This window comes from Hemicordylus capensis, chromosome 1 (genome assembly GCF_027244095.1).
Source record: "Hemicordylus capensis ecotype Gifberg chromosome 1, rHemCap1.1.pri, whole genome shotgun sequence".
Classification (NCBI taxonomy): domain Eukaryota; kingdom Metazoa; phylum Chordata; class Lepidosauria; order Squamata; family Cordylidae; genus Hemicordylus; species Hemicordylus capensis.
In genome coordinates this window covers 404,619,930-404,645,086 of record NC_069657.1, presented here as the reverse complement: position 1 = coordinate 404,645,086, position 25,157 = coordinate 404,619,930, and the positions used below count along the sequence as shown (strand labels likewise).

Below are 25,157 nucleotides of genomic sequence, written 5' to 3'. Positions count from 1 at the left end.
GAGGGAGGTGCCACATGGCTTTAAAAAAAGAGCTGCATGATTTTGACAGCAAGTATCTGGACAGAAGACAGTGCTGATAGAGAAAAGGCTGGAGATAACCAAAGCTGAGTGAGACTTTTTGCTAAGAGGTCGAAGAGAGTCATATTTTTGTTATATTGCATAGGGAGAAGCAACATGACTGGACAGTGGAGATCAACAGAATATAAATGTGAAGCTTGGTCTTAAATTTATTGAGTGAGGCAGTGATAAAATATCCCAAGCAGAAATTTAAGATACGCAGTTAAGATGTGGGCTAGAGAGGTAGTGCTGGATGTCAACAGCATATAGGCGATACTGAAAGCTGTGGCATTTGATAAGAGGCACCCAGGAACAGTATGTAGTGAGAAAGCAGGCAGCTCAAAGAGCCTCGAGAGGCTCTAATGGAAAGGGGGCAGGATGAACTTTCCTTGTAGAAACACTGACTAGCAAAGCAGAATTACACAAAACAAGAATGCATACTTTCAGTACTAATTAAGCATATTTGTATATCTGAGCATTCAACTGTCTATATCATGGAATATGGGTTTCTTTGGAGCAAAATTTTGATTTTTCCACCAGCTCATTATATTTCCTTAGAAATATAATGGTGCATCAATATTACAGACAGTTTGTTTAAGAAAAACTGGGATTGGAATATTAACACCAAAGCCATGTGGAGCGATTCTGCTACATAAACTTAGTAGTAGGAAAATGAGTTATCTCTAATTGCCATCATTTAGTCAGTTTCAGAGAGGAAACTTTGAATTATCTAAAGGTAGTTTTGGCGCAAAGCCCAAAACCCAATGTTAAAAAAAGGGGGGGGGGAATGGTTGGAGAGGCAAAAGGTTCATAATGCTCATCTGCTTTTCACCAAAATTGAGATGGGATTAAACAGTATTTCATGCCAGTCTGCACATTAGTTTTACATAAATCCCAAACTATCAAATTTCTTGATTCTAGAAGCTTTCTAGGAGGGGAAGAGACCTGGGGGTCAGATCCCTATTCAACATTAAGCTCACTGGCTGACTTTGGGCCAGTCAGTTATCTTAGCTTAACTCACCATACAGGATTGTTGCGAAAATTAAAAAAAAAAGCCATGTTCATTGTTAAGCTCCTTGAAGGAAAAGCATATGAATGTTAAAATAAAATAAACAGCACTGTCTTGGAACATGATTCTAAAGAAAATGTCAGCTTGCAAGTCTAAGACAATTCTGCTGTGCATTAGCATCTCTCTCACAATAGAGACAAGCTATCCCTGCCCCATTTCATAATAATCTAACTGCACCATCACAGACTCCAGTCAATTTAAAATGGATATTAGAACATCTCAAAGTAGATCCAAGTCAGCAACATTTGAAGCCACACCCTTATTTGCAAACCTGTACTCTGCAAATTACTCAACAGGTGCCTGCAACTGTGGAAAAGATGGGGAAACCACCTGCAAGAAACAGCATGTTCTAGTCTAGCCAGAGAAGGAAAAATCTCACAGCTGGTCTGCTGAGTCCAAGGTGTTATATGTGCACACAGACACAAGTACAAAAATCAAGGAGTTCAGTAAGATTTTATTCCTAAAACTCAACATTCTTCCAAGCTGACAGGGCAGAGCTAGCTCAGATGTAGTATTTTGCATCCACATGGTGGGTTTCAAATAACTGCTATACACACAGGAAGGGTGTGTTTTTTTTTTTTGGTTTTTTTTACAGGTCATTAATACCAGTTGGCTCAAAACACCAAAGCTTGGATGGCTTTAACAGGGGCTTAGACAAATTCAAAGAGGACAGGTCTATCAATGGCTCCTAGCCTGGTGGCTATAGGCCACCCCCATCCTCAGAGAATATGCCTCTAGGTATCAGTTGCAGGGGAGCAATAGCAAGAGAGGACATACTGTCCCCTCTCCCCTGTGGGCTTCTCAGAGGCATCTGGTGGGTCACTGTGTGAGACAGGATGCTGGGCTAGATAGGCCTTGCGCCTGATCCAGCAGGACTGTTCTTATGAATCAGTTTTCTTTTGTAATCCAGTAGTCCAGCCTCATCAAACAGGGCTGCATTTGAATCAAATGCTCTTGTAACACATTTTGGTGGAACAATAGTCTATTATATTAATTCTCCTGCATGTGCCTTGGAATGTGCATCCTAGTTCCCAGCTGATTGGCTGGGCAGCAGACACACCTGATTGGCTGAGGTGCACCCAGGAGAATTGGTCACTGTGGCGGTGGCGGGCTGGCCGCAGAGGCCAGAGGCAGCAGCAGGCCCAGCCCGGCCACGGAGGCAAGGCCCAGGAGGAAAAAAAGAAAGTGGGGGGCAGAAGTGGCAGTGGGGAGGAGAGGCGGCTGGGCCCGGCGCAGCTGGCCGTGGTTAGGAAGAGGAGACTGGGGCAGGGGGGGGGGGAGAGGTAACCGCTGGCCCTAAAGAGTGCACAGATGCTCTGTGCGGGGTTGGCTAGTAAGAATTAAAGCTCCTCATCCCATTCACATGGTAGGCAGAATAGTGTGGAAGCATGTGAGCCAAATTTAACATAAAAGCTTTTATATGAGGGATAGGTGTGTATTCAGTTTGTTGCCTTTTATTCAAGGGGGGACTCTTAGTTGAGACGATGAAGAAATAGATTTAGAATCATGCTTAATCATATGTCAGACTGCCATTGCCCATAATCAAATACTTAAGCAAACAGCAAAGCTAAGGAAACCATACATCACTTGTCCTTTTGAACTGAACCTACAGACACATCTGTCAACAAGGACCAGAACTTACCCTCATGACACTGGAGACCAACGCTGGTGTTCACTTACAAGATCTAAAAACTGATTGTGAGCAGCTTTACGTGATTTCAAAGAACATGCTTCCAGAAATGTTTACAGAATAAACATCATGAGTGGTAGTTTTAGTCATTCTTAACTGGTTTCACTGACATTTTAAAAATGCAGTATTTTATGCTCCAGTCTAGAAGGTTCTGACGGAATCTGCAGCTGCAGATTCCATACATGTGAATACAGCGAGGACATGAAGTAAAAACACCGAAATACACACAGCAGTGTTGTAAGAAATTTCACAAAGAAATCTGTTAAACCCAGGTGCATACATTAAGTTTCTGTTTAAAGTTAACACATTTTGGTATTTAAGTCTGGCACTGCTTATATCTTGTTACATTTCAAGAGAAATGAGGGGCGGAAAGTTTACCATATTTTTATTCTGGTGCAAGATTTTCCATTTCTAAAGTTTCCTTGGCTGACATGCCGACTAATTGTGCACGTGAAGCAGTGTGGTAGTTCCAGACTACCACTGCGCTGTGACTTGAACAGGGGAAGGGATGACTTTGGCCAATCTTCCCTTCCCTCTGAAGCCTACTGTGTATCACCAAAACATGTCCCTGACATTGCATTACACTCAGGGACATTTTTTCTTAATGCACAATGGGCTTTAGAGGAAAGGGAAGATTGGCAAGAGTTGCTCCCTCCCCTGCTCAGGTGACAGCACAGCAGTAGTCTGGAACTCACAGTTCTGCACATGTGCAATGCTAGTCCAGATGCCCATCATTTCATAAGATCCATTAGTAACAATGGACATCAATGCAATTTTAGGTTCAATGCTGCCATTTTAGACAAGCTCAGCAATTAAAAGTGGTAATTAATGTTTTTCAGGTGATTATATCTAGGAAGTATGTGAGAGGGTACATCGGTTTTACTGATTTATTATTTTAATAAAAAATTCTTTCTACATAAAGCTTTGGATTTGTTTCAGTATAACAATTAAAGCACATGAAGTGTCTATATTGATTCCCTCCCCATCAAATATTTCAGGTCAATTACTTGGCTACTTGAAAAACATTTGAAATACTGTGTGGGAAGATATGGTGGTGGTTTTTTGTTTTACTGTAAAAATAGGTCAAACATACCAAATCAGACAATCTATTTAAGGCATCAAGAAAATTTGTATAGTAGAATTTGAGGAATGAAAATGTCATCCATGAGGAGGAAATTTGCATGAGAAAACCTAACACCCCCCCCTCCCCATTTCTATTCTCCTAAAGTGGTCATTTCCCCCACATAAGTAGCAACTTGTGAAGAAGTTTGCTTTTTTGTAGTCAGGAAACCCAACAGCACACTGGGGAGCCACAACTGCTGTTCAACCATTAATCTGAAGGTGGTCATGTGTGATGCCAAACATTGCTCTGAATCATATTTTCTGTACTTCTAAACTCTCATCCAATAAGTTCAGAACAATATCAAATAACTACTGTAATTTGAAATATCCATGACTGAGCATTCATGATTGTGTCAATATTAAGCTTTGTCCATAGGACATCCAAATATGCCAAGAAGGGCAAGTGATTTCATGAACAAAGATTGGAATAACCAGTCAGACTTCAAATCAATTAAACAACTTTACTAAATGAAAAAAACCTACATTTAATATATGTTTAAAACAAAATGGAATTAGAAAAGAGACTTAAATCCATTTTAGAGAACTTTTCACTTTGCAGAAATCACTTGCATAATACATGTCAGTTCATTAAATGCAAGTTACCAGAATCCTCAATTTAACATTTGCAAAGACAATATTAAAGAGTTTTACATTTATTGTTGCACATTTAGAATGGTATAAATCAGAAGGTTCCCTTCCAAAGAATCGTACGAATTTGACAATGTTCAATAAAAATTTGTACTCTTATCCAATCAAATCTCTGCCCTTCAATGTTTATCCTCCTACAAACTTTCATTTCTTACATTTTGCCATTAATATGAAACCTTTAAGGAAAACAGGAAAAGAAATACTGCATTAACTCTTGATCATGTACAGAAATTATTGCTACTATAATACACTACAAAGCAGAAGTCTTTACAATAGTATATGAACTTCGATCATGAAAATCCAAAGGTTATCATCTTTAGTGACGTAAGCCTTACAATCATGTAGAACATTCACATGGCAATATTAGACAGTCCAACCACCACTAGCCATAGTTAACCTACTGCTCACTGATCAACATCCATTTAAATACACCCTCCTGGAGGGCGGGGCAGAGTGCAGAGGAGGGTGGGGGAGAAGAGTCAGCTTTTCAAGGCTTGTCAAGAAGGATCTTCATGTTCGATGAGCTATGCAGGATGCACTTTAATGCAAGTATGGCATTACCAGGAAGCTAAGCATGCCAAAAGGTGTTTCATGCTAATAAAACCTAATGCACGGTACCACATAATCAAGTTACCAACTAAATAATACCATTCTTGCCCTATTTTAGTTAAATGAAGTGCCATTGTGAGTGTAATGTTAATTTAAAATGGTGCAGTGCACAAAGTCATTCTGTGGCAGTCAAAGAGAAAAAGCAAGGAGTTTTTTGTCAGAAATATTGACTGCTGGGCTGTCTAAATAGGGAGCTTTATTGAAGTCATCATCTTAGACTTAGTTTGTCTTTAGTCACTATACTTCTAATGGAGGGGCACATGTTTAGTTAGCAAGATTACTAGAAAGGAAAACAGCAGCAGCTGTCCTAAAAAAAAAAAATCCCTTCCACAATTCGTTTTCAGCCAGGGAACATGACTAGATACTTTGCCATCATTCTAGCTACAAAATAATAGAAATAAAAGCAATCAAGCAACAGTAAGACCACATTACACAAATGAAACATCATGCTCTCATCTGGTTTAACTATTACATCAAGCTTAAATTGGGATGTTGGTCAGCTTTAAAAACTGTGATGTGAGTATGCAACCAAAATAATTTGTTTAGATCTGATTTCACTCTATGTTGGTTATTAGAACTTGGAGTATACGTGTTACAACACAGTGTTGCACATCTGTCAACTAGAAAATATTAAAGATCCTTTACCCGTCTCTTTAAGTTAAAGATGTGACATCATAAAGGGTGTCAAAATGGCTGGATGGTTTTACAGTGCACACTTATTATATACTGTATATATGGAGTTTTGTCCTTTATAGATCTGATGGTTTTTCTACTGTGTTCCTTTCTTCACCTCTTCTTCGGTGGATTAGCTGTGCGAGGTGGAGTGACTGGACGTCCAGAGTTCAGTCCACCATACTGGTACTTTGCTTTCTTTTCAGATGGTTTCAGAATCTGAAGAGGACAAAAATATTTTCTTGTAAGCAATCAGCAAACCACTCCAACTACTCCTTTGAGTTAAAAACCACTGTGAAGATTAAACTCTCTTGAGCGAGCATTAAAATGATAATGTAGGTAGCTCATATTACTGATTAATCTAATCCCAGCTATCTGGGCAAAGAGGCACCTTTCAAGTGATGATCCTCTATATATTAAGCAGGGAGGAAAAGCAACTGTCCTTACTGAACCCCAGCACAGCATCCCTCCAGTGACTGTTGCTGGTTTCTAACTTGTGTTTCTATTTCAACAGTGAGTCCTTTGGGAACGGAGAATCATCTTCCTCTTATACTTTTTCTATGTAAACCACTTTGCAAACTTTTGTTGAATAGCATTATCTACATAGTATTAGTAGCAACTGTAACCCAGGAGGGACTATAGCTCAGCAACAGACGGAATGCATTTCATTTAGAAGGCCATAGTTTTACACCCAACATCTCCAGTTTAAGAGATCTGATACCGATTTTTGCCCAAGACTCACTGCCAGTAAGAATAGGCAGTATTCTGCTGGGAGGGACCATAGCCTGAGTCTGTATAAGGCAGCTTCAACTGTTCATGTGCATTCAGCTGAAGAGTAATTAAGAGCTGAGTCACATTAATCCTATCCAGTTCAGAGCTACTCATTATTTTACATGTCATCCATAACAGTTCCCACATTGAGATTCCATCAGGAGTTCTACCCTTTCTTGACCTTCGACTACATCGAGTATTTATATACCGCTCTTCAACCAAAGTTCTCAAAGCCGTTTACATAGACAAATACATAAATAAGATGGTTCCTTGTCCCCAAAGGGCTCACAATCTAAAAGCCCACATAAGGCAGATACCAGCAACAGCCACTGGAGGGATGCTGTGCTGGGGTTGGAGAGGGCCAGTTGCTTCCCCCCTGGCTCTTAATGGGGAAAACCTTGTACAGCTTTGTCCCCAAAGTCCACTGCTATGAACAAAACCCCTTTTGCAAATTGGGGGGTTCACTGCAAAGATCTTAGCATTCAGCCAGAATGCCAGCCTTCAACAAAAAAGACTTGATCAAAGATGCATCTTACTGTTCAAGCACCTTTTTTCTTTTGCAGTTCTTTTAAAACTCTATACAGTGCTAGTAATTTAAGACATTCAATCTATCCTCAAGTTAGAAACACTAAAAGCAAGCTGTAATCTAAGTTTACTATACCTGAAAAGAGCACATCAAAGTTTCATCCACACTCATCATGCCACCAGCATTGTCGAACTCTCCACAGTAATTAGGAGCAGAAAATAGGGTTACCAGCTGTCGTTTGGCAAAGAATTCATAGCCATCTTCAACCACCTGTTAGTGAAGGGAACACATATAATCACAATTAAACCTACTAAGATCAAGCAATGCCTTAAGCTAAGTATTACACTTAATAACCTGAACTGTTTGGGAAAGTAACTGAATGCACTATGGCAGTAACAGCCATCATGGGACTGAGTTGTCAGGGGCAGCTGAGGAGTTCATAGCTGCCATGACAACCGTGGACCTACCCCAAGTAGTCTCTGGGCTGATGCATGATGCAGGTCACAAGCTCGATTTGGTCTTTTGCTCTGATCGGGTGATGTCCCGTGGGTGGGGACTACTGTTATCTCCCCACTGTCATGAACGGACCACCATCTGGTTAAGGTAGGACTTGCAGCCATAACCCACCTCTGCAGGGGTGAAAGACCCATTAGGTTGCTTCGCCTAAGAAGGTTACTGGATCCAATAGGATTCTAAGTAGTCTTTGAAGGGTTTCAAGCTGGCCCTGCTAGTGATTCTGTCAATGCTCCGGAGCAAATATGGAATCATGAACTTAACAATTCTAAGTGTCCTCTCCAACCTGCTTTAAAGTCAGCCCCATGGCATTCGGATGAACTGCCCGAGTTGAAGCAGCGAGGCAGACGACTAGAGTGCACGTGGAGGAAGACTCGGTGCGAATCCAACAGACTGCAACATAGAGCTCATTTGGAGATCTATGCTCTGGCAGTGCCGACAACAAAGAAGCGGTTCTTTTCTACCTGCATTACTTCTGCAAATTCATGATCCAGCTGAGCTGTCTAGGGGTGCGAGGGGGCTAGTTCATGCCCCCTCCACATTGAATTGGAATCTGGAACTATCCGTCATTCGCTATGATGTTTTAAACAACTTTTTTGTGGATAAAATCTCTTGTATTTGTGCTGAACTAGACTCCATAGTTACTGCACAGTCTATTGTATAGGTGCCAGCAACCCCTCTTGTAGGACTGAACTGGATCACTTTCAGTTTGTTACTTTTGAGGATGTGGACAAACTGCTTCAGACTTTACGCCCCACCATCTGTTCTTTTGACCTTTGTCCAACTTGACTTATTTCATCTGGCAGTCATATTTTCAGAGGAGGTCTGGAAAAATATAAATGCTTCTCTGAGGGAGGGCAGGATACCTCGCCTTAAGGAGGCTATTAGACCTTATTTGAAGAAATCTGCATTGGATCCCTCAGAGTTAGCGAATTGGAGACCTGTCTCTAATCTTCCTTGGTTGGGCAAGGTGACTGAGGAAGTGGTTGCTCCTCAGCTCCAGGCAGTTTTGGATGAAAAAGATTGTTTAGATCCATTACAAACTGGCTTTCGGTGGGCTATGGGGTTGAGACTGCCTTGGTTGGTCTGATGGATGATCTCCAATTGGCGATTGACAGAGGGAGTGCGACTCTGCTGATCCTTTTGGATCTCTCAGAGGCTTTTAATAACATTGACCATGGTACTCTGCTGGGTCGCCTGAAGGAGGTGGGATTGGGTGGCACTGTTTTACAATGGTCCCGTTCCTACCTCTCTGGCAGATTCCAGATGGTGTCACTTGGAAACTGTTGTTCTGAAAAACAAGAGCTAAGTGTGGGGTTCCACAAGGCTCCATACTGTCTCTAATGCTTTTGAACATCTACATGAAACCGCTGGGAGAGACAGTCAGGATGTTTGGTCTGGGATGCTATCAATATGCTGGTGACACCCAGATCTATTTCTCCATACCAACTTCATCAGGAAATGGCATGGCCTCCACTAAGTGCCTGCCTGGAGGCTATATTCGCCTGGATGAAGGATAACAGGCTGAAGTTGAATCCAAACAAGACGGAGGTACAGTCTGTAGGGGGTCGTAATCCGAGAGATTGTTTAGATCTGACTGTTCTGGATGGGGTTACATTCCCCCTAAAAGATCAGGTTCGTAGTCTGGGAGTGCTCCTGTATTCCAAACTCTCTCTGATTTCTCAGGTTGTGGCTGTGGCCAAGAGTGCTTTTTATCAGGTTCGGCTGATACGCCAGATACATCCATTTCTGGAGACAAATGACCTTAAAATGGTGGTATAAATGCTGGTAACCTCTAGGCTTGGCTACTGTAATGCACTCTACATGGGGCTGCCTTTGTAAGTAGTTCAGAAACTACAACTGGTACAGAATGCGGTGGCTAGATTGGTCTCTGGGTTTACCCAAAGGGACCACATATAACACTGATTCTAAATGAACTGCACTGGCTGCTGCTATGTTTCCGAACAAAATACAAAGTGCTAGTTATTACCTATAAAACCCCTAACAGCTTGGGTCCAGGGTACTTAAGAGAACACCTTCTCTGTTGTGAACCTGTTTCCTGTTAAGATCTGGAAAAGATCTGATTATGGTTGCTGCCAACTTGTTTGGTGGTAACTCGGACTGGGCTCTCTGTGGCTGCTCCAGGGCTTTGGAATACACTACCTACTGAAATAAGAACATCTCCTTCTCCATTTGATTTTAGGAGCACCCTGAAGACGTACCTGTTTCCCCAGGCTTTTAACTGAAATTTAAATTTTAAATCTTAATGTGGTTTTATCTATTGTGATTTGTATCTGTTTTATGAATTTTAAATGTTTTATATTTTATATCTGTACACTGCCTAAAGATTTCCATATCAGACAGTATAGAAAATCAATAAAATAAAACAAAAATGCACATTTCTAGAGCAATCTAAGTGCCTTCGAAGAAGTCATAGCAAATGAATGTGACAATTTTTTAAAATAGAAGCACAACTAGTGGTGCCAATTACAAATAGGTTTAAAGAAAATTATTAATGGTGCTGTAAACACATCTCTGCAAAGACCTCCCAGCTTTTTTGCTGGTGTAGACAGAGGCATGTTGTAAAGCTGCCATTTGTCAGAAAAACTATTAGGTTGCACAGTGTTCAAGCTGGGTTCTGCCTGTCACCCAGCTAGGCTAGTATCACAATACTGTCTGGACCTCTACAAATCCACCTATCCTTTCCAGTTTTTTTAGTAATGCATTTTAACCTGTGCAAATGAACACATGTATACATTCACATTTGGCCTTGGGACCAATCATTTTTGGCAGCCAGAAGAGAAGTGGATAGCATTTTTCAGTCTGATCTACACTAGTCACCTGTTTGCTAGTTCAGAATAGCACCCTGTACTGCTTAGTGATTCCAGAGGGCAGATACCCAGAAACTAGGGGGTGGGGTGGGGAGGACAGATCAAAGCTAAGTAGCAGTCAATTCATACCTGATGAGCTCGACAAATCAAATCCAAATCATGACGGTTCAAAAATTTGCTGACCACATCAGCTCCAAAAGTGAAGGAAACTCCACGATCATTTTCACCCCATCCTTGTACATCCTTGTCTGGATCAGACCACAGCAGGTCACAGAGCAAGCCTTGGAGAAAAACAACAACACTTGTTTAAAAACTGAATCCTAGTATGCAAGAAATGTACCTAGCATGGTTAAGATTCTGTTAATCATGTTTTATGCACTTGATAATATGGATGCATAAAAACAGGTTGCTCAGTTGTAACTGATGATCTGGTAGAGATCCGTTGTATTCATAATGAATGGGTTCTGTGCCTGCACAGGAACCTCGCAGATAGATTGACTAGCTCCTCGTGATGCCCCCACTGCCCTGCACATGCTCTGTGCTTCCGTTGTATTCGGCAGTTGGAGCATCCTCTTACTCAGTTTCTTGCAGACCGCCATGTATTGACGATCTTTTAGTGTCCTTGTAAAGTAAATATGTTTGCTTTAAACTACTGTTGTGGGGAGGTTAGGGTGGGTCTTATGAATACAATAGATTATTACCAGATCATCAATTACAGGGAACAACCTGTTTATCTGGATCATGATCAGCTGCATTCATAATGCATGGGTGATTAGCCAGCTTCCCAACCAGTGGTGGGCACAGTAGCACCTGAAGCTATAGCAGCACTCACTTTAGAACACTCCTCCTGAAGCCTGCCTCTTTTGCCTGTCACATGTCAATGGTGTAATGCTTTATGAATGGCTGCTGAGACGACCATGTAGCAGCTTTACAGATATCAACAATTGATACTCCTGATAGATGAGCTGCAGAAGATGCATAAGCTCTTGTGGAATGAGCCTGAATGGTACATGGGGGGTCCTTCCCCTGTTTATATGCCAACACAATCAGTTGCACTCACCACTGGGCAAGTCTTTGTCTTGATATTGGTTGCCCTTTGGCCTTTCTGTTGTAAGCAATGAATTATCCCAACTGCCGAAAATAACGGAAGCACAGAGCACATGCAGGGCAGAAGGGACGTCATGAGGAGCTAATCAAGCTATCATGCGAGGTTCCTGCACAGGCGCAGAACCCATTCATTATGAATGCAACGGATCACAATCCAGATCTTCTAGATCCTGAGTGCATTCCTGTTCCTACTGGAACCAATAGCAAAATCCCCACTGGTTCAAATAAAGCAGAACAGCAGCCTGCCTTTATTTCCAACGTCTCTCAACAGTTTACAAGTGTCCATGGACACCAGTTTAATGCTTTCCTTATACTTACGAGCAGGGCTGTCTGTCAGGCATCAGACCCAATAAGCCCTCTGTTGCACATCATCAGAATAGTTCAGCAACAGGAGGGTCCCCTGATAGTTGGAACTCTGACTAAATTCCCTCCTACCATTGTACAACTCTGTTGGAGTCTTGACATGCTTGCTGGATGTACCCCTGCACTGCTCTCTCCTGTCCCTCTGCCTTACCTGGGACCATATAGTAGGAGAGGGCAGGCACTATCCTCTTCACTCCTGCAATACAAAAGGTCAGCCTCTTGCCTTTCACTGCAGCTTGAGTTGGGGGGTGGGAAGAGATCTTTCTCCCTTTAAATTTCAAGCGACACTGAAGGCAAGCAGCTTGCTGGCTGGCTTTTGAACTTTAGGAGCAAAGAGAGCAGGCAGTGTGCAGCTCTTGGGCTCCTGGAAAAGGGGGAAGGAGAGTTCCCTATGAGAAGCTTGTCTTTCCTCTTCCTTCTCTCCACCCCCAGTTTCTAGGATGCAGCCCTTCAAACACATTCAGAACCAAAAAAGATTCCCCCACATCCTGCTTGGCTCAGAGGATGTTTTTGAAGAGCTGCATCCTGGAAATTCTGTGGGCGAGGGAGGAGAGAGAATAAGGGCAACCCATAGAATCGGGGGATCCTCTGATTCTGTGGGCCCCCATTAAGGCTGCTCTCCAGGATGCAGCCCTTCTCCTACTCTTTTTTGACTCAGAGTACTTTTGAAGGCTGTATATACTGAATATCAAGGGGTCAAGAGAAAGGACGAGCACCCACATGGGGAACGCATGCAACTTTCCAGGATGCAGACCTCACCAGGCACTGAATGTACCTCCCTCTTCATACCTGAAGCAGAAGAGCTAGCCACAGTGGCTTGCTCAGGAGCAAAGAGAACATTATGCCTGCCCTTTTCTGCTTCCCACATCATCCCAAGGCAAGGGTTTGTGTGTGTGTGTGGGGGGGGGGGTCCACTGAATGTCAGGAAAACGTTGGTGTTCCAACCCTAATGTTTTGGAGGCCATGTTGGCCTTCCTGTCAATTTGCATATTGGATCAGATCTGACATTTTTCAGCACGTAAAGGTTTAATTATTAGATCTTATTTACCACTAACAGGAAAAATCAGATTTGAGGATGTGTGCTATTCAGCAGAACTCCAGAATACCTTGATATCTATTTCATATTGACCAATCCGGCACTAACCACAAAAAAAATCTACAGAGTACAGGTGGTTCTTGTTTTTTGCGGGGGTTCCGTTCTCGCCTATAGGTGTCAATACAGAAACCACGAATAATGAAGCCTTACCCCTATGTGAGTCCAGGGGTTCGGTTCCTACACGCACAAGAGAGCTAACAAAGCAGGGAGCAGGCACAAATGAGAAGAGTTACTGTACCTTGCTCTCCAGCAATCACGCCCCCCCATTCTTCATGGGAAAATGTTTCTCTTGAAAAAGAGCCACAAAATGGCTCTGCCCTGTAAAATGGCTGCAGGAAACAACATCTGAAGTCATTTCTGGCCACTCAAATGAATTTCTAGCCCCCCTTTAGCCTATTTTTATAACGTAGATAAAGAAACTGGGTCTCCAAGACCCATCCACGGATATGCGAAACCGCGGTTGTTGAAACCGTAGGTAACGAGGACCACCTGTAATAATTATATGTTGCCATTGCATTACAGTTGCAACAAAAACAATCTCTTTCATTAAATTTATACAAGTGACTAGAGTTTCCTCAGTTTTCCATCATCTACTATAGAAGCGCAGTCCTTGAACTTCAAGTCAGGCAAGTCTTCTGCCCAATATCTGCTTTTGTCATTAACTCTGTAGGTGGTTTTCGGCAAGTCACTTTCTCAGCCTCACATACATAGGAATAAGGCTAACTAGAATAAAACTTGAGAGTGCTTCAAATAAAGTATCACCCGACAGACCATTCTTAATTCAAGCTATAATCCAGAAAATATAAATTACAAAGCAGCTGATAACACATACTTACACACTCAACCAGAACCAGTTCAAGAGCTAGAAACCAAATAAGCAGTATAGCTGATCTGGATTAATGACTTTCACACCCTTATTACTACTTTGTTTGCATCTACAGAACAATTTAATATACAGTATCGAGAACTAGAGAAAAAAAATACTAACATGCCACCTTCTAATTATTCAAATCCTCCAAAGGGGGCAACTTGCAACTAATGTGATATTTGTCAAGGTGGCAATTTTGTGAATTCTCAGTTCCAAGGCTGCCACACACCAGTTCATATAACTAAGAATCTTAATTACCAAGCAGCACAAAGTGTCTTAGAGCTGGTATATTAGTAACCTCATAAAAATTAGAACATACTAGTCAAAAAGCAACGGAGACAGGTTGGTGTCTGGGTCATCTCTGAGAGACCACATTACTCCTTTGCGGATGGAGTTACACTGGCTGCCGATAGGTTTCTGGGCAAAATACAGAGTGCTAGTTATAACTTATAAAGCCCTAAATGGCTTAGGTGCTGGTATTGAAGACAGCGCCTTCTTCGCGACAAACCCCACCACCCATTGCGGTCATCTGAGGAGGTCCGTCTCGTTACGGCCAACTCATTTGGTGGTCACACAGAGACGGGCCTTCTTGGCTGCTGCCCCGAGATTGTGGAATGCGCTCCCTGCTGAGTTACGATCCTCCCCATCTCTGGCTATTTTTAAAAAACATTTGAAAACCCTTTAACCACCCAAGCGTTCTCAGGTTTTTAATTAAAAAATACTGTTAATTTTATGGTTTTTAAATTATTGTATTGTTTTAACTTTTATATTGTGTTTTAACTGTTAGCCACCCAGAGACTTAAGTTTGGGAGGGGTATAAATTTAATAAATCAATGAATGAATAAACTGCAGAGATGGGTTTTTAGAGATTTCTACTGCTACAACATTTCACAGTTTATGATAAGCAACCAATCTCACCAGTGTCAGGAACATCTGTGGGTCTCATAATTCTTCGGATCTGTTCCATTGACTGCAGATCTGGCGATAATCCTGTCAACATAAAAGAGACAAACTAATTTTTCCTTGTTTGTGGAAGATAAAGGAATGGACCAGTATAGGCTCTATTAAAGTAAAATTTGTGCTGTCGAGTCGGTGTCAACTCCTGGAGACCACACAGCCATGTCGGAGGCTGGGAAACATACCAGTGGGGATTTGAACCAGCAACCTCTTGCTCCCTAGGCAGGTTACTTCCCCGCTGCGCCATTAGGTGGATTAGGCTCTATTAGCTTCCATATTTTTCTCTGCAATAAAGTCTCATCAGTCAGGAATATTTTACATGTTATTTCATTTTTGTAATTATACCCTACCAGATGGCCCAATGGCTACAACCTTTATTTTTTAATTCTGTTTTTCAACTTGAATTTCCAGGGCAGGTTACAATGTTAACAATAGTATACAACCAGTATACAGTACTGGTTGCAGATCGGCACAGCTCTTGCAACCAAATTACAATTGGTCCCAGCAAGGCTAATGGAGGAGATCTGGCTCTGGCCTCTCCCTTCTGTTTCAGTCAGGTGCAATGGCTGGAAATGGATCAAATTCTTAGAGGGGAGGAGCCAAACAGTTGGTCCTAGACAGTATTTACTTTTAAAATGTTTTTTCTACTAGTAAATATCCTTCCCTTTCAAGCAATGTAAGAGTTCTGTTTTATGTCACTCAGAACTATCACCAACATTTAAAAATGGATGTAGAACTAAACGCTGCCGGAAAACTTTCCCAATAAAAGACATACGTCTGCCTAAGTTGAAGTACAGACTGCATGGAAAGATCCATACTTTGTTAGAATCACAAGCTTATTGATCAATGAAGAAAATACATTTAATACAAATGAAGAGGGGTCAAGGTATGTTGGCTCTGTTCATCAGCCAGACAAAAATTGTACTCAAGCTATGGTGGTACATTACTCATCAAGATTTTATTTACTCATCCGGCATCATTTTTCCCTCATCACAGACTAGTGAATTTCCCAAGCCCTGCAAATGAAGGCACTGAACTTAAGATTAATGTCCTTACTTGGAATTGTTTCATCATTAGATACACTTGGCAATATAAATTTCATTCCAAACCCAATGTATTCCATTAAACAACCAATTCAAGTAGCAATCATATTGGGGGACCCACCTAACAACCACTATGATTTGGATATAAACTAATCTTTATCAGATTTTAAGCATTTCCTTTCTTCGAAACTTACTCCTCCACGATGTCTAAACCAACTGCGTCACTGACTTAAGCAATGGATGGAAAATGGACAATGTAGCTCAAATAATTTTGTGCTGGCTCAAAGTCTAAGAACGTAAACTGATATCAACTGATGTGTAGAAGAGAGAGGCAGTTTTTACTTCTGTCTGATCCATTTCTGCTTTTGCAAACCTTTTATGTTCAATGAATGCAGATGCTTCTCAACTATGTTCTCACAGCAAGGTGAAGTAGTAGCAGCAGTGTGAAACGGTACATGTTCCACAAACAGACTGGGAAGCAGCTAAAAATAAACTTCTGGATACGTATTCTCATAGCAAGTACTTGTACAATACTTCACTACTGAAACCAGTATATTGGCTTCCCTACATGATAATTATCTAAGAATTTCTTCCAAGTCTGGCTCCTGCAGTCTTTATAACAATTTATTTCATGACCAAAGATAATCACTTAGAATAAAATTCTTGAATTTCCTAGGAAAGAGTCTAGAAACGCTCAATAGAACATGGTATTCTCTCATGAATGCACCACTGAGAGTTCAGAATATCATTTTCAGAGTCTGATTTCCTTTCAGAGATCCAATAGACTTTGGTAAAAATCCTCCCTATTGAGGGGGTGGGGGACGACACTGGCAGAAAAATGGCTTGATTAGGAACTCTGAAATTTAGCACACATAGTGGAGAATGGCAGAGTTCTGTGCATTTAATTTCAATTAGATTGGTCCATTCTCATTACACTTTTTAAAGTAACCTGGAGACTGTACTCACTTCCAAGAATTTTGACAAAAAGTTATGTAACATCTGAGAATCACAGGGGATATGATGCAACATCCGAGAACCTATCACTTTATTTTTAAATTTGTGAGCAAATAATCACCTAAATAAATAAAGAAATGCATAGGCAGGCAGCAGAAGATGACTCCCCCTCCCAACCACAAGCTGCCAATCAAGGGAAAAATGTGAATTCCATTTTGTATTTTCCCCACCATTTTAGACTCCAAAATACTGTCTCTTCCACAAATTTTCCCCTGAAATAATATCAGATAATTCTGATATAGGTTTCCCCATTTCAGATCTGAATTCTCAAGTATCCTCCAAAATGGCTAATATCAGACTGTTTCCAAAATCTGAAAATGTACAGGCTTGCAAAATACATTAAAGAATCAGGAAGAAAGCATCTCAAATAGACATAACTTAAGTACCCGAGACACCAGAATTTTGACAGAGCTTGCAATGAAATAATATTCCTGAAAACCTAAAGGAAATGTCTTGAAATAACTGGACACTACCAGGCACAAGATTTAAACTTTAGACTGAACAAGATATATGGACCCTATACTGAATCACCTGGGCTTGCATTTGGCAGAACAGGGTTTAGAATACAGTATCAGCAAAAAGCCTAAAATGAAGGCCAGCAATAAGGCATCTTCTCCTATAAACAGAACTATATCACAGGTAACAAAGGTTATTTTAAGAGAAGGAATATTAGGTAAATAACTTGTGGACACAATATCTCTTTATCTTTGATCTATTAAGAGACTCCCAAGGCATGTTTGGTTCTTAATCTTAGGGGTCCAGAAACCTGTGGCTGTATAGATCTAATCTATACTTCAACATTTCAGGCTGTGGAGGGTTTGCTTTTGTGCCTAAGAACAAACTCACTTTCAAAAGCTGCTTAACAGCATATGGAGTATGTGCCTGAATAAACACAGTAGTTGCACATTCAAGTTAATTCATAATTCTCTCTCAAAGTTCAACTGATAGAACAAAAATGAGCTTTGGGACCTTTTCAGGCCTGGCACACACTGTGCATTGAACAGAGAAGGCATGATATGAAATGAGAAAAAACAACAAAAGAGCATTCAGGACAATAATGAGATGCAAAGAAAAGTCACTCAAAACAAGATAGTCAATGTTTGGAGACAGACATGGTTGTCAGTTGTGTAAGCAGTTCTAAGCTACAGATTATCAATATTTAGCTAGATGTGTCTGCCATCTCAACATTTGCTTCTTTTTGTGAAGGAGCTTTTCATGTCAGCCCTCCATAAGGCAGGCATAACAATTAAATGTGTGTAGTATGTACGTGCCAGCACTGTATACACCTGCTACATTGGGGTAAGGCACATGACAATAGCCTTTTAAACATTGCTTTGATAATCCATGTGGAGACCCGAGTTTTCAATCTGGTCCTTCAACTTGCTGGCAAAACCCTTTGAAATCTTGACTAGGTAGCTTTCCTGACTTAGAATTTCCAGCCATTGAGTATGACTTAACTTCACTGAAAATACCACTGCATACCAGTCTCATTTTGCATTTAACTCCCTAGCACAAAGATGGCAGAATTCTGATTTTAAGAAAGCTTTACACTAGACATTGCAACAGTAACGGCTTACACCAGACACAAATGCCACTACATATTACAGTCTTACAAAGAGGCTCTCTTGCCCTTTCTCCTCTGTTCCCCTGCAGCATGCAAACTCTTTTTCTGCTAAGAGAGGCACATGCAGCAACCTTTCTACTCCATCATACTGTTCCAGATGGGAACACAGTAGGGTGTTAATGGGCTACCATTCTCCAAGCTGAAAGGGGGGAGAGGCACTGCATTTGTCATTCCACTGTTTGCTCAGGGATAAATGCTACTAACCCAAAAATTGTGATTTCCATATTCAACATATTAACAATTTAATAAAGGAAATAGACAATTTATATCTCATCTCTATGCCCAAACAAGATATAGAATAAATGAGAACCAGCTGGGGGGGATCAACTGATAAGCTTCATTATCTGGGATGAATGGGTAACACTTTTTATGCCCATGAACTTTAAAAAAAAATAGTGACTTACTCAAAAGGGTAAAATGAAGGAATGTATACATCTCATCTCCTTGGTCATCTAAGTAGTACAGCAACCATTTCTACACAAGAACGGCCCTGCTGGATTAGGCCCAAGACCCATCTGGACCAGCATCCTGTTTCACACAGTGGTCCACCAGATGCCACTGTTTGGACAGTTAAATAGCTGACCAATACAGCTGAGACCTATCCTTCTAATAATCGCTCTCTAAATATTGTAAACAGCCAACAAAACCAGTTATGAAGATAGAAAGATGGGTCTGAGGAAGAGGAAAATGACCCAAAAGGAGGAAAGGTACCACTACGTCCAGGAGGATGCCAGCATGGCTAATGGGTATTGTCAAGGAAGCCATAAAAGGGAAGAAGACTTCCTTCCAAAATTGGAAGGCCTGTCCAAACGAACAGAAAGGAACACAAACTCTGGCAAAAGAAATGCAAGGTGACAATAAGGGAGGCAAAAAGAGAGTTTGAGGAACATTTAGCCAAAAGTATCAAGGGGAATAACAAAAACTTCTTTAAGTACATCAGAAGCAGGAAACCTGCCAGGGAGGCAGTTGGACCATTAGACAATGAGGGAGTGAAAGGGATTATTAAGGAGGATATGGAGGTTGAAGAGAAGCTGAATGAGTTCTTTGCATCTGTTTTCACGGCAGAGGATACTGAGCATATACCTGTTCCTGAACCAGGCTTTTTAGGGATGGAGGCTAGAGAGCTGAGTCAGACAGAAGTGACAAGGGATGATGTTCTAAACTGTCTGGAAAAACTGAAAGCTAACAAATCACCAGGGCCAGATGGCATCCATTCAAGAGTCCTCAAAGAACTCAAATGTGAAATTGCCGACCTCCTTGCTAAAATATATAACTTAGCAATTGGGCTCTGTACTGAAGGACTGGAAAGTAGCAAGTGTAACAGCGATTTTCAAAAAGGGATCTAGGAGCAATCCGGGCCACCCTGCTGCTTACCCCAGCTTCTAGATCATTAATGAATAAATTAAAAATCACCAGTCCCAGTACAGAACCCTGAGGGACCCCAATTCTTACTTCCCTCCATTGTGAAAACTCTCCATTTATACCTACCCTGTGTTTCCTGTCCTTCAACCAGTTGCCAAACCACACATGTACTTGTCCCCTTATCCCATGATTGCTAAGTTTTTTCAAGCATCTTTGACGAGGAACTCTATCAAAAGCTTTTTTGAAGTCCAGGTATACTGTGTGAACCAGATCACCTTTATCCACACCTGTTGACACTCTCAAAGAACTCCAAAAGTTTAGTGAGGCAAGATTTATTTTTGCAGAAGCCATGCTGGTTCTCCCCCAGCAGGGCCTGTTCTTCTGTGTGCTTTACAATTTTATACAGTTTCTTGGTCTCTGTTAGACAAAACTGGTATTGGTCTGGATGATAAATTTATTTCCTGTCTAAAATATTGGACTATGGTAATGAACAGGTGTCAAGAAATGTTGACTCAGTTCACTAACCAAACAAAAAATGTTACTTTTAAAAGAACATTTTATATCCCGCTCTTCCTCCAAAGAGCCCAGAGCGGTACTACATACTTAGGTTTATTCTCTGAGCTATGCACTTGTCAAGACAATTTTATATTTTATATAAAAAACCTGGTAATGAAGGCTCTTTAGCTTATTTTAACAAGTGGACATGTGGGCTTTCTGGAAAATTTTGGACTGTAAAATTTCCCCATGTAAATTTCCCCTTCATCTGCATAAGGTTTACATTAATTTTCTTTTCAAAAAATTACTATACAAGTTATAAATTGTGATCAGATTTGGCATGTTACTTGAGCTATTTATACAGTGAAAAACACTTTGAAAAAAAGTTTTTCAAGTAGACATTTCAGAATAATTTTCCATGGAAAAATAAATATGAGAAAAAATTTTCTACCCTACACCTCTGCTAAAAGGTACATTTCACTTTGGTTAAGCCAACTGGCTTCTTGATAGCCAGTGTCCCAAATGTGACCAGTTGAGAGATGTGCCTTCCACTTAGGAGAACAGAAAAGCAGGGCTTCTTGGTTGAGGAGGAGTTCTCTCAGTAGTGGACTATAATGGGGATACTATTTTTCTCCTCAAGAAATTGTGTATCCCAGTGCTGGGAGTTCTAAATATTGAAGGACCCTCTCTATCTGGGATGACACACAGATGCTGCAGTCACCAGGTATCCTCCAAGCTGCTTTCCTATAACAGTGGCCTGAATGCTAAAGAAGTATAAAGATGTATGCCCTCTTGTTCAAGAAAGGCTGCCAAGATAGTGAGCACAATCTGGGCCTGAAAAACTAGTAAAGGCCAAATGGTTAAGAAACCAATTGAAAGTGTGGGCTGTAGTTTAAAAAACAAACATATTTTATGTTTGAAGTGCTGGCTGCCATAATGCAAATATTGTGGAAGTCCACATTACTGTTCTGAAGGCTCATAGTTCAAACACACCTCTTTAAATCTATAATAATCTTGTAGCCTTCTAGGACTCTCAGGACTGGCAAATGAAGTAAACTACCAAACTCCTCCTTTATAGCTCATGCCTAAAGGAACTGAACTGAGTCATTTGTCAGGATTTTTTTTTTTATGGCTACCTGGGAAGTGGTATTTTAAAAGGTGGATTTGAAATTCATTTCGAATTTGAGGCTAGTTAAGAGGTAAGCTCCAAATTTCTTGGTTAAATTTTTGTCCAGACTTAAATAACATTTAACAAATATAAAAGAGGAATTTGGTTACCTCCATGACAGCAGAAAATCTTCTCATCTACAATGGCTGCAATAGGCAGACAATTAAAGCAGTCTGTAAATGTCTTCCAAAGCTTGATATTAAACCGCCGTTTACCTAAGGGAAGAGTGGCATATTAGGTACATGTCCACCTTGACATTACACATTGTAGCATTACTATTCAAAAGAAGTGCTAGTAGAGCCTATAAACCACCTAAATTAAACAGCTATAAGTGAGAAGAAACCAGACTTACAGTTTGGCAAGTATAAAGAGCACCCTGAACCATTCATTCAGCAAGTTCCAAAGCAATACAGACTTCAAAATGGTTAAATACTAGAAGCATGTGTGGCAATTTTTACTTACATTCATCATAGAATCCATAAATGCGATTAATACTAGCACACTCATGGTTTCCTCTCAGAAGAAAAAAATTCTCTGGATATTTGATTTTATATGCAAGTAATAAACAGATGGTTTCCAAGGACTGTTTGCCTCTGTCCACGTAATCCCCCAGAAAAAGATAATTGGCTTCAGGTGGAAATCCCCCATATTCAAACAAACGAAGTAGATCTGTATATTGGCCGTGAATGTCACCTAACGGGGAAAAAAATAAAACTGTAGATATAGGCATTAGGAACCATATATTATATTCATTCTAAAAAGTGTTGTAGTAACGGAGATAATATGCTCCATTTCCTAATGGTAAGGTATTACCTATTGCTGGTGAAGTACTAAATTCTAGGACTGAGCTTAAAGTTCTCCTAGTTCACCTTTTACCTTTGGGGGGAAAAAATCATTATTTCAGGATAGAATCGCCCTAACCCCTTTATTCTGTTTTTTATGGCTGTTTGCAGACACAGACCCTCCACCCTCACCAATTTGTTGCCATATTTTCCTCTATTTAATTCCTCCAAGTGATCTTAGCAAATCAGGAACCACTACTGGATGCAGAAGTATCTCAGGAAGTATGCTATTTCACTACCTGTTGATGCTGCTAGAGCATCAATAAAACTCTAAATGATTTAGAGTGAAGACAATGCTTCTTATATTGGTCACATCGGTGATCTTACCTGAACACTTTTGCAGCAATGCCTGTAAAGTGTCAGATGGGGTTTCCTCTTCTGGCATGGATGAACCTTTTGCACACATCCCTATGGTGCAACCCTGCTAAGCTCAACTACTTTGATATATAAATTAAAACATACTGACACCTTCCATTAAGCAAAACAGTATGGATAAGATATAAGAGCTTAAAAAAAAGCTGTTTGAATCTTAAGGACCTGGATTTAGAACAAAATACACACTCACTGTTTAGGCTACCAAGCCAAGTTATTTGAATTGACTTACTTTTGTTTCAAAGCTGAAGAACGTTAAAGTGCTTCTGGAAAAACTATAGCATTCTTCCCGCTATTATGGATTAATACTTGCAATCATTACCTGGCTAAAGTTACATAGGTTGTGAGAGGCAAAGCTATTGTGTTATCCAGAACAAAATTCCCTACCAACGTAACTTGGTGAAAAGGCTTGAAAAGGGTATTACAGCTGCTGGAGAGCTCTGACCATTCAACAGAGGCAAAGAAAAATTACGAATGCTCCTGAAATGCACCGAGGAAGGCAACAGAAGTTACTCTGTTGGTGTTTAGAATCACTCGCAGGAAATGAAGTTATAACAAGTTATGTGCCATGTGTTTATTATTGTTTGTTCTAGTTTGGTTGTTAGTAAGCTCTTTTTGGAGGATTCTTCACTCCTGGGATGATGATGATGATGATGATGATGATGATTATTTTACATTTATATCCCGCTCTTCCTCCAAGAAGCCCAGAGCGGTGTACTACATACCTAAGTTTCTCTTTCACAACAACCCTGTGAAGTAGGTTAGGCCAAGAGAGAAGTGACTGGCCCAGAGTCACCCAGCTAGTTTTATGGCTGAATGGGGATTTGAACTCGGGTCTCCCCGGTCCTAGTCCAGCACTCTAACCACTACACCACGCTGGCTCCTTAAATTAAAAATTAAATTGGATTAAAAATTGTTTTTATCTGGAGAGAACCCACATCCATTTTATTTGCTCATTTTTACCTACAGAAAGAGAGAAAGCTTGTAAGTACTGAGTTTATCTTCTCCAAACCTCTCTGCAATTTCAGAGACAGAATATTGTCCAAGCAGACTCTAGAGAGGAATCTTGCTTTAAACATCTTGATTTCTGGATCCACTACTCTCAAGATGCTCTTCACACACACAGGGCAAGAGTCTGTAAACTGGTAATCTTGCAAGCCAGCATGGTGTAGTAGCTAGAGTGCTGGACTAGGACCGGGGAGACCCGAGTTCAAATCCCCACTCAGCCATAGAACTAGCTGGGTGACTCTGGGCCAGTCACTTCTCTCTCAGCCTAACCTACTTCACAGGATTGTTGTGAGGAGAAACCCAAGCATGTAGTACACCGCTCTGGGCTCCTTGGAGGAAGAGCGGGAGGTTCTTTCATGCACATTCTTTAAATATCAACCAAGGAGGCACTCCTGCATGTCCCATCTTTATCAGATGTCTGTTTTGCAAGAACGTGCTAGGAGGCCTTTTGAAGACTGATGCTTAATCCTTGACTCGTTGGTTCTCTATTATTTTATTTTTTTTTAATTTTTGTCATCTTCTCGTCCATGTCTTGTTTGTTTTGGTTTAATTCATTTACTGATTAGCCACCTCAGGTGTTTACATAAGTAGAAAGGGAAGAGTAAAATTGTTAAATAAATCAAATATTCACAGTCTGGAGTGAGCCAAGCATGCACTTTGAATATGGGAGTCTAGGTTCAAATCCGTCAAGGGACTTTGGATTCTTCATATGTCTGTTATAGACACCACTGTAAAATGAAGTATTCAGGTTTCACTTAGCATTTGAAGAGCTCCTGTTTGGGGTGATGAAAAAACTAAATGCTAATGCCTTTTTCTAAACCTGTTTAAAGATATTTAAGATTTCTCCTTACTGTAAATAAAAATATTTCACTCCAAAAGTACATACTGGGTAGCATCCAGATTAACAATTTACCTGCCCTTTTCTTCTCTCTGAAGCCTTTGAAAGGCTGTTCCTGAGAGCCGAGGGACTCCACAGCCAACAGTGTGAACTGCAACGTGTGTGTGTGTGTGTGTGGCGGCAAGTGGGGGTGGGGAAGCAGAGGAATGGGAAATCTCCAGAAATCAAATGGAGACATCTTGTGCGAGTGGGCTTTGTTTGCATAAAGTGTCTCCCTTTCTGAGAATTCCCCCTCCTCCTGCAACCACCTTCAAGAATAGCTCGGTGGAGAGGCAGACAAAATCTCATCTATGAACACTGTTACTCTGGATGCTATCCACTTGTTCCTGTAAGCTGGACTGTGAATACTTCAGTTAATATTACACACACACACACACACACACACACACACACACACACACACGTGCGCAAACCTCACGTACAATTAAAAGC

The 25,157-nt window shown here is 40.8% G+C and overlaps 1 protein-coding gene across 1 annotated transcript in view; it reads right to left on the bottom strand.

The window, feature by feature from the left end:
* Positions 1–4,379: 4,379 nt before the first annotated feature.
* PPP1CB (protein phosphatase 1 catalytic subunit beta) overlaps positions 4,380–25,157 on the bottom strand; it is a 54,821-nt gene continuing 34,043 nt past the window's right edge. Inside the window, exons 3-8 of the mRNA XM_053306329.1 lie at positions 22,068–22,298; positions 21,716–21,820; positions 14,861–14,932; positions 10,638–10,789; positions 7,300–7,434; positions 4,380–6,086 (exon numbers count right to left, since the gene is read on the bottom strand). Of these exons, the coding sequence (XP_053162304.1) occupies positions 5,982–6,086; positions 7,300–7,434; positions 10,638–10,789; positions 14,861–14,932; positions 21,716–21,820; positions 22,068–22,298 (800 nt within the window). The 3' untranslated portion in view covers positions 4,380–5,981. The remainder of the gene's footprint in view (positions 6,087–7,299; positions 7,435–10,637; positions 10,790–14,860; positions 14,933–21,715; positions 21,821–22,067; positions 22,299–25,157) is intronic.